This window comes from Gossypium arboreum, chromosome 12 (genome assembly GCF_025698485.1).
Source record: "Gossypium arboreum isolate Shixiya-1 chromosome 12, ASM2569848v2, whole genome shotgun sequence".
Lineage (NCBI taxonomy): Eukaryota > Viridiplantae > Streptophyta > Magnoliopsida > Malvales > Malvaceae > Gossypium > Gossypium arboreum.
In genome coordinates, this window is record NC_069081.1 from 88,719,368 (window position 1) to 88,730,483 (window position 11,116).

Below are 11,116 nucleotides of genomic sequence, written 5' to 3' on the forward strand. Positions count from 1 at the left end.
AACAAAACAGATATTTGAAAAGAAATAAAGTCGGGCAATTATTTTGTCGTTTCTCCATTGATTTTTTATAGAATTAATTAAACCAATAGTAATAATATGGTTAAATTTGGTTTTGAAACTTCTACTATTCTCAATTTTCGAATTTAGTCTTTATATATTAATCTGATAGAATTTAATTGTTGGCTTCTATAATGCCAATAGTCCAAATGATTTAACCCGTTTTAACACTTCAACTAGAATAATCAACGATATTATTTATTTGATTTAACTAATTATATTATAGCAGTGATAATCCTTTTAAATTTGATTCTGTTCTTTTTCCCAATTAAAGAAAAAAGAAGAAGAAGGAAACTAGGACATTTCCAATAGAATTAATTATTATAAGTATTGAATCGTATAATTAACTCAACAATTAGCTAATTAAAATAAATTTGGAGAAGAATTCACATATTTAACTACAATTAACTATCGATTGAATTTTAGCTAGATTGGTATGAACATTGTTGTTGTCAATGCAGGAAAAAGTTGGTTCGAGTGCACTAAACATATAATGGGATTGTTAAAAAAAACTACAATTAATTAGGAAATAACAATAATAAAGTCAAATTATGATTTTAGTACCTCTACTATACTCAAATTAGAAATTAAATCTATGTACTTCATTTTGACATAATTTCATCCTTATTTTGAATAATTTGATCCATGTCAAAATTTCAACCGAAAAAACTAATAGTGTTAACTATTTAAACAAACTAATAACATTATAAAACTAAAGAAAACAAATTATACCAAATCAAAGTAATAAAAAAAAAAAACTAAATTTCAAATTTGAACATAATACAAACACCAAAGCCTTGGCCGCAACAATAAAGTATTAAACCAGGTTATTTTTTTCTTCGACTTCTGGTCCATTCCTCGTTTCTTCACTTGCAACAGAACTCGACACTCGTTTATAACCTGGTTTGCTATCGACCGGCATTGGCAAGAGTTTCAAAGTGATCCCCATGGCTATAAGCAAAAGCCCACTCCCATGTTGCTCAGTCAATGGCTTGGTGAATATCAAGTATGATAACAGCAATGTCACTGCCTTTCTTGCAGTTGTGACCTGTGAGAAACAACATGTTAAAATAAAGTGGATAACAATGGTAAAAGTACCATGGGGCTTTTGTATTAAGAGTTGGATTATATTTTGCTCCTTTAATTAAAAAAAATTGATAATTTAGTTTATATACGTTAGATTAAAGAGCAAATCGATCCTTCTCTTAATACGAGTACCTAGTACTTTTACCGACAACATGTGCAAATGTTTTCTTCATTAGCACCCTACATACCATTGCTGTGGTGGCTGCACCAAAAATGGCAATGAGAGAAAGGACTGAAACTTGTCCAATGAATGTGGCCATTGCTTCAAACACCAGCACGCCATACACGTACAAATGCTGGTCAAAACATGATATTCGTTTTAGATTTTCAGGGTTCAGAGATTACAGGTCAAATTCTATAAAAAGTCCTTCTACCATGCATGTTTAACAGATTTAGTCCTCTTAATGTAAGTTGATCCTTTCTAGTTTTCTGATTTTCGAAATGTCTAATTTTAGTCCTGAAGAAGATAGTACCGGTGGACATACTGGTCTGCTTTGATGTACCAATTAGGATTTATCATTCAAAATAAATAGGAAGAAATTAAAAATATTTTTGTATTTCAACCTATGCGGGCAAAGTTGACCAACCCATACCAATATGGTCAATACTAACCCATACTAGGTCCTGTCGTACTTGTACGAAATTGACTACCTTAGTTATAAGGCCCATTTTTTTTTTTTGTTAATTTCTTGACTTATTATTTCAAGCATGTGATGACATGACATATGTACATCTGTCACTATAAAACTATTATACATTTTCCCTTCATTAGGTTATGACCAAATCATATAGGGGCCAAATCTGAAAAAAATGCATAATATAGGATCTTCTATAGAAATTGACCAAAGGGTTATAAATATGTGAAATGTCTACCTGTGAACATGAATTCCATGCTTTGAACAGCTCTCCCGTTAAAACCATGGGCGGAATCAAGAACGGCAAACCAACCACCGTCGAGCAAAAAAGCATTTCCATCTACGCATTTATACAAACACGTAAAAGGCAATAAATTCAAAGTCACAATCTTTCGATGAAAGACCTGAATTTTCTTTTTAAGCATTAAAACATGAAAAAATTATCACCTGTGTCGTTTCTGGGTTTAACGTAAAGATAGCTTCTTGCAAATTGCCGAGAAAGGAATCCATTACCAGAGCACCGGTGACCATCACTACGCCGACGACACTGAAATTTGGGGATGTTTGAGCATCGGCTAAAGTGAAGAGAATCAATCCCACAACTAAAAGAATTGCTGAAATATATTCATGTGCTGGGTATTTTCGTCTTAAACCTGGTATGAAAGCACCCATTACCATCACTGGTAGAACCTATGAACATTTAAAAAAACTTCAAAAAATCAGAAATGGGTTAATTGCATTGAAGATCCTTATTATTACCCAAATTCTAATTTGGTCCTAAACTTTAAAATGCTTTAATTGAGTCCTCAAAAGTATTTGTAAAATAACAGTTTGACTCTAACATGAAGCAGGTCTAAAATGTTTTAATTAAATTTAATTTTTTATGAGAGCTAAAATATAATTTATCATTGTTTTTATAAGAACTAAATCACAATTTTATCATTCTTGAGGGTAATTTTCGCCAAGTATTAACTCATAACTTTACAAATTTTAGAGGGTTTAAAGAGAAAATTTCCCATTTTAGGGGCCACCTCGGATCCAAATTGTTAATACAATAAATATGTTCAACATCATACTTGAGTTGACATTTAACACCCGAGTTGATGGCTAAAGTCCAAACCAATACTCTAAGGATGCAACTAATGGTGCTAAGAGTTCAGGGTCAATTCAAAATATGAAGAATAGTTTGAGGACATCTGGTTAAATTAACCCTAAAACATTAATGCATGAATATGGTGTGTATTTACCTTGGTGGATTTGAACATGAGCTGAGCAGGGTAATTAAGAAAAGCCAAAGACCCTTTTGTGAGCCCATGAGAACCCATAAGAACTGCAGAGAGTTTCACATAAGTCTTCCATGGATTCACCATTTGTTTTGGGGTGAAACCTTGAAGATAAATTAGGAAGAGATATACAAATCCTTGAACAAATGTGAAGTACCACCCATAGCTGAAACACAATGAAAACAACATCATTACTTGACCAACAAAAAAATTTGATCAAACCAGTGATAAAGAAATTAACATAGGTTGGTTTTTTCTAGAAAGATCTACGAATTGTCATCAGTCCAGAGTTAACAGACTTCTCAACGAGTTGGTATTGTCATTAAATACCATGTCTCCCCTCTACTGACCTATATCCTGTAGGTTGGGGTTTCAAACCCTGCTAATAGTAAATTGCCACCATTTGCATCATGCACAAACCGAGTTGGTGATGCACTTTCGCGCTGTGAACACACATACAGATAGCCTTTTTCAAGCACTTGGGCTTTCTGGCGAGTCTAATAACAAAACCTCGACCTAATCCAAAGACAATAATGACTCGTTTAAAAGGTTTGTCAATTTGGAGTTGACAAATTCTACAACAAGTCAAATTTTGTCCTTGAATACTATGTTCCCCTCTAATGAACTATGTCCTATAGGTTGGGGATTCAAACCCACCCTCTCCTTTGATGGGTGATCATGTGTGGTGAGTGACTCCCACTTCGTGAACCCGTACTAAATTGACCTCTTCAGACATTCGAATTTTTTTTCGAAGATAAAACCTCAACTCAATTCAGAGATAATATTGACAGTCATCAATCTTCTTCGAAAGAAGTAAACCTCCCTAAATAGAAGCCGCCCCTTTGAAGAAAAAAAATTGCAATTACCTGAACTGGAGTCTGTTGTATACATATTCCTGAAAAGTAGCAAAAATAATTAGTCACCATTACTAGATCATGCATTAAGCTCTGTTTGGTTGCTAAGAAAATAAAAAGAAAAGAAAAAGGAATCAACTCAATCATTTAGACTTGTACATTTGAGTGACTCATATATCTCTTCAACAAAAAGACAAAATCCAACACCAAGACTTTTCCTTTTTTTTTCCCAGGCTTTTCCCGCAGAATTCACATAAACAAAAAGAAAAATAAAAAAATACCTCACAAACGCCATTAACAAGGTAACCAAAGAAGAACCCAGAAGAACAAATAAGAAACTGTTTCCATTTAGGTAAATCAGAGAGTGAAATCCCAAACAAGAAACGTGCTTGTTCTTCGTTTTTCATTTGCTGTCTCTGTTTTTTTTTTTCACTCAATTTGGTAACTTAAGGGCAAAAACAAAAAGAAGCAGTCAATTTAATTAAAGATATGAAAATGAAGTTGGATCAACCATGTTTATAAGAAAAAAAAAACCCTTTAAATATAACTTCTATTGCATGTTGTTGTTGACTTTTGGTAATGATTTGGTTATGTTTAAGTGCTCTGTTTTATGGATTTTTTTGATACAAACAGAGAAAAAAACAGAGCAAAGAGAGAGAGAGAGAGAGAGAGAGAGAGGGAGAAGAAGAAAACTTGAAAGGGTGGAATTTGTATCTCCTATGCGCGTTTTCCCAAGAAAATTTTTATATGAGTTGGAAAATTCAAGGACTAACTTGCCATTTACGGCCAAACTTCATTCTTTATTAAGGGCTAATTTTAAATTTTATTGATAAGTTAATTGAATAACATTTTTAAATCACATTATTAATGAAAGGAATTAGTAAATATAAGTAGTTAAGTAAGGGTTAGAATTTGAGATTTGGCTTTTGTATTTTAAAATTTAAAATTTAAAATTTAAAATTTTAATCTAATCATTATCATTTTGGTAGATTTTATAAGTTAGATACCATGTCATATATACAAGAATTAAATCTTGAATTTTATACAAGTATAGGGATTAAAAGTATATTTTAACTTTATTCTCAGAAATCGGATTAATATTTTAGTTTTCATAAAGTACAGAAATTAAATTTTGAAAAATTAAAATTGAAGGATTTATTTATAAGTTTTCATAAAGTGAAGTGATAATATTTGGAATTATGTGTGATTGAAACATATCTAATAGTATCGAAATTATTATTTATGTCTCTTACCTAAATTATCATTAGAAAATTGTGGAGAAATATTAGGAATTAATCTATGGATTATGATTGGTGGTAATGATTTTTTTCCTTCAAATTTTATGACCAAAATTAAGAAATTATGATATATTTCACTTATCAATGAGATAATTATCATCTTTTAATTTAACCTAAATACATGTAATAATTTCTTTATTTCTCCATTCCTTTTGAGAAATTATTTGTACATACAAACCTAAACTTTTGATTCTCTTTTAAGTATAATAATAATAACAACGTGTCGATTGAATATTAACTTAATTAATATGAGTATTATTGTCAATGTAGGAGAATATGAGCTTGAATGCGTTGAAGCGTATTACCTTTCTATTTATGGGTTAGAGAAAGACTATGGGTAGTTGTAGGTATTATATCAAAAAAAAAATCAAGAGGATTAGAATATAGTTGTATATTTTTATGAAAACTAAAAATATAATTTCAAAATTTTAATAATTTATATATTTATAAAATTTTATATTTTAGAGGTTGGGCTAATTAGCCCCATATGCCAACCCATGTATTAGAGTCGAACAAGATTAAACCCTTAAACAAGAAATAAAGTTCTTACACAATTAATTTTTTTATTCATAAAATTCGAATTTAAAACGAGAAATAAATTAGTGCTTACAATTAAAAACCCAAACATAACACGTGAAAACAAAAAGGCTCCCTTATTAACGTTTTTCATTTATAAATGTAACGGTGGGAAGAGAGTAATAAATAATTGGGTTTTCATGCACAATAAACGTCATCCATATATATATATATATTAGTAATATTGCCTCGATATAATTAATAAATGGATGTAAAAGTTATAATAATTTATAATTTTAGCTTAAAATTAAAATAATTATTCGATTGAATAATATAATATTAGGTAAACTATAAAAATAGTCACTTTTTAATAATCTAATTTTTAGTAGTGTCAGAAAATAGTGGTTCGAGACCACCAAATCTAACGAGTAAGCTCGTGAATTTTATTATTTAGTATTTGCAAGTCAAATGTGATTTTAGAAAGATTTTTGCATTAGTAATTTGTGTTTTATAAGAATTTATTAGGTCAAGCGGTTTAGAAAATGAGGTATCGAGACCTCATTTCTATAAACCAAGCTGTAAATATTTTTATAAATATTTAAGGAGTGTCATTAAGGTAGTATTAAAGTTTCGTTAGAAAATTTTATTGTTTTGATAATTAATTAATTAAAAAGGACAAAATTGAAAAAGGTGCAAAACTTGCTAATTAAAATAAATAGTGATTAAATGACTTAAATGGTAAATTGCGAGGACTTAAAGAGTAATTGGGCCTAAGTGAAGTGGCTGAGGCGGCATAAGCACAAAAAAATGACAAAATGATGTGATTAAAATAGAGTGATCATGGGTTGGCGGCCTGGCCAGTTCAAGGCCCGCCTCAAAAATGGGAGGGTTTGGGTAAAAATATAGGCCCGAAAAATGGGCTTGGGCAAAAACGAGGCCTGTTTAAAAACGGGCGGGCCTCAGTAAGAGTTTTTGCCCCGCCCGGCCCGCCCAATTATATATTAATATATTTTTGTTTTTATTTTAATTATTTTAAATTTTAATATAACTATTTTTATTATATTGTTAATTTGTGTATTGTTTTAAGAATTGTTTTAGTATTATTTTTATTTGTTTTAATATTTATTTTTATGTTTTTAAATATATTTGATTTATTATATTTTTAAATTTTTATTTAATAAAATAAGAAAAAAAATTAATATGGGTCGGGTCGGGCAGGCTTGAGTAAAATTTAGGCCCATATTTGGTAAATGGGCAGCCCGGCCTAATAGACGAGCCTAAAATTTTACTTGGGTCCCAACTTTCCTTTGCCCGCCCATGATCACCTCTAGATTAAAAGGGCAAAATTGGAAATAATGAAATTTAAAATATCAAATTAAAAATCTAAAGGTTTCTAGGCAGTTCTTCAATTCTCAGCCAAAAATAGTCATAGAAGAGCTCCTTAAGCTGGTTTTTCATATTTTTCCTTCAAATCAAGAGCCCGTAGACACTCGTGAAAAAGAAAACTTAACAGAATAATCCCTAAACTTCTGCAAATCGTACAAATTAATTTAGGTAAGTTCATACGATTAAACTTTAATATTTATATTGAATTGATGAATGGTATTATATATTTATTCTATTGTTGAAAATAAAATATTGTTAAAGTTACAAAATTGAATTGAATGTTCGGATTAAATGGAAAGTGGGATATGAGTACATTCAGCAATCGATGAATTGACGGCATTGGAGGAATTGATGGCAAATTACCCAAGTAAATCGAGGTTTAGCATTTGTTGCGAACTTTCGTGTTTACTTTCCGTTTAGCTCTCACGAGCTTTTGTTTAACCCTTATGAGTTTCTGTTCAGCTCTTACGAGCTTCTGTTTAACCCTTATGGATTTCTATTCAGCTCTTACGAGCTTCTGTTTAACCCTTATGGGTTTCTGTTTAGCTTTTACAAGCTTCCATTCAACCCTTATGGGTTTCTGTTTACCATTTATGTGCTTCTGTTCAGCCTTCGGCCTTCTGAAAACGATGTACTTTTATCCATAAGCCGTTCTTCGATTTGGTAAGATTGGGTAAGTAACCTATGGAATTGAAATTGAAAGATTTAATGTTTATTATTGGTATTGATCTGAAATAAGTGTATTCATCGATTAAAGTTGTGATTGGCAGGGTATTTACATTGAATGAATTTATTTAATTGATGTGTTATAGTAGGTTCGATAAGATTTATGTTTAACCTATCAAACTTACTAAGCTTCATTAAGCTTACTTGTATTGTTTAATGTCCTTGTAGATTAACGTGAGGTCGGGAGATTGGATCGACATATCAAGTCATTCTATCCAACTTGTTCTGGTAGTTTTTGCAATGTACATTATGGTTTATATGACATGTATAGGGTTGGTGTAGGCTTAATCAAATTTGGTTGTGTATATGTCATGAATTACATTTTGTTTATTTTCTTACAATCAACTTATATACATATGTAGGTAGTTTATCATGCTTGATATGGGCTTGGTATGGGTAAATGATGGATAGTTTATAGGCATGTTGGTGATTGAGAAAGTATGATCCATTTAGCATAAGTATGTGAATATGTATTTTTAATCAATATGGTAAATTTTTAAATACTATGATATATGAGATAATATGACATTTTTAGAGCTAGGAATTAGTTGTATTGAAGGTCTTGTTATGGCCTATGAGTATGAAATTTGAAGTGTTTAGGTTAAAATAAAAAATGGGTAAGGAATGTGGCCATAAAATGGCCTATCTTCGTTCATATGGGCAGAGACACGAGCGTGTGTCTCAGCCATGTGTGACACACGGCCTAGTACATGGGCGTGTGGTCTGGCTGTGTGTCCCTTGCATCCTTAAAATTGAGAAACAGAATACCCAGTATTTTCACACGGCCTAGCACACGGGCATGTGGCTTGGCCATGTGCCCTGCACCTTAATTTCATAAATTAGTATGTTCACACGGCCTAGCACACGGGCGTATGGCTTGGCCGTGTGACCCAAGTTAGAGAGTTACACAGGTATAGACACGGGCTGGGGCACAACAGTGTGCCCCACATGGAATGCCCACACGACTTAAGACATGGGCATGTCTCTTAGCTGTGTGAGCCACATGGCCTAGTCGCACGGGCGTATGTCCCTTGCACGTAAGGAAAATTTTGAAATTTTGCGAAAAATTCTCTGAATTTTTGATTTAGTCCCGATTCATTACTAACGTGTATTTTGAGCCTCGAGGGCTCATATAAGGGATAATATGAATGATTATGATTAATTTATGATACGTATGTTAAACGATATGAAATATTTGTATTTGATCGAAAAAGTCCAGTAATACTCTATAACCCTATTTTGGCGGCAGATTAGGGCTAGGGGTGTTACACTATTGTTTTCCTTAGATTACATTTTAATCATTTATGTTTGAAATGTTATGTTTTAGTCACTTATGTTATCGTTTTTTATGAAGCGGTCACTCTGTCGTTAACCTCCGTTACTTCCCTAATGGCAATCCTATGTGGTAGTCCAAATGGGTTTTAAATTCCAACTTGGATGTCCGACTGAGACGAGAATAAAATTTTAATTAAATAAATTTAATTAATTGAAAATTTTAAATTAATTACACCTTGAACTGGAGAAGAAAAACCGTTCATTTCCTTTTTATTTTACTGTGTAGATTTTTATAGAGAACATGTTTTATACACCAATGAAGTTTAGGAAATACAGGATACTTAATACTTAAATGTAGGTAATTAGGTTCTCTAAAGAAAAAAGGAAAAAAGAAAAGATTTAATGGGCATAGAAACTTAATATTTTTATTAAAAAAATGTTTTTCTTTCTACACAATGTCTACAACTACCTATAGCCCCTCCCTAACCCATAAAGAGGATGATAATGTGTTTCAGCGCATTTGAACTCACACCATTCTGTGTTGACAAGAATGCCCATACTAATCAAGTTAAAACTCAATTGGCAAAAAGAATGAATTTTTTGAATCAATGATAAATTGAGTATAAAGAGTTTAAATTTCCATTAGAATTGGGTATGGCTAAATACAAGGGCAGAGCTAAAGGGGCTGGCAAGGGCCTTGATCCCCCCTAAAATAGAAAATTTCACCTTTAGTCCTCTTATAATTTTAAAAAATTTAAATAGTATATGGTAAAATTACACTTTAGCCCTCCTAAGAATGAGAAAAATTGAATTAATCCTTTAAAAATTATAAAGATATAGACTATTAAAATGATGAAATTTTACTTTTGCTATCATAAAATATACAACTTTATTCCGTCTCTCAAAAGATTTTCTCGACTCCCTAGCTAAATACATTTTTACTCGAAACTAAAATTAAAATGATATGAATTGATATATAATACATATCAATATTAATCATTTACGTTGTCAAAGTTTTATTCCCAATAAAAAATCTAAAAATAATTATAATGAAATGAACTAATATAAAAAGAAGAACAACAACTTAGAAAGAAGTTATCATTAACTCAATAATTTAAAGAATAGCTTTTATATATACCATAAAATGTATTCTCCAAAATAAAAACAAAATTTATAATCACTAAATATTTTAATACAAAATTACAACATCACAATATAATACAATAAAAAATAAAATATTTCTCATAAAATATCATGAACTTAAAAGTGTTACTTTAAAATCTTTCCCTATAAATATTGTGATATTTCTCATAAAATATCTTGAGAGACGAGTTATTTGTTTATCAAAATAAATGTTACTATTTAAATAAAGGTCAAAATTAATTTCAAGTTAGATAGAAAACATGAAACCTAATAAAATTTTTTATTAAAATGATTAAATGAATCCTAAATAGAATTCAAAAGAAAAATATTATATGGGAATTAAGAAAAGAAATAATTTAAATATGTATTGAAAAATATTTATTTTATATATTATTTTCTAATATTATTTTTCATAGGTGCATAATTTAAATATTTAAAAGTAATATTATTTTATAAAAATCATAGAGGTTACATTTGCAAAGAAAAGACACAGCCAATTCATCTCAAACATTAGAAACACCTCTTAATCAAAGCTCGTATAACAACCAACAAAATAAAATCCCGCCACACCTCTAGTAGTATAATTTTTTTTTAGACACATTGATAAAGAAGCAAGAGAAACAAAAAGATGAAAATATGAGATCTTAAAATCAATAATAAATTCCCGAATGTGAGCTTATGCTTCATCCCACCAATCTTCCTACCAAACAAGTCATCATCTCATTATAAACATTACCAAATTCAGCATCTACATAATCTCGTTGGATTGACATGTTAATAGTGTATGCATATGTGGTAATGATTTATTCTTATCAGTAATGTGTGAGTTATATAAAAATAAAATACGTAAAAATTAA

The 11,116-nt window shown here is 30.6% G+C and overlaps 1 protein-coding gene across 1 annotated transcript; it reads right to left on the bottom strand.

Annotated features, from left to right (window-relative positions):
- Positions 1-606: 606 nt before the first annotated feature.
- LOC108459562 (UDP-galactose/UDP-glucose transporter 2-like) lies at positions 607-4,723 on the bottom strand. The gene is made up of 7 exons (XM_017758948.2): positions 4,197-4,723; positions 3,928-3,956; positions 3,026-3,227; positions 2,226-2,468; positions 2,017-2,118; positions 1,332-1,439; positions 607-1,105 (listed from the first exon to the last, which is right to left on the bottom strand). Exons 1-7 carry the CDS (start codon positions 4,320-4,322, stop codon positions 875-877), a joined length of 1,041 nt encoding a protein of 346 aa, XP_017614437.1. The 5' UTR covers positions 4,323-4,723; the 3' UTR covers positions 607-874.
- Between the last annotated feature and the right edge of the window lie 6,393 nt (positions 4,724-11,116).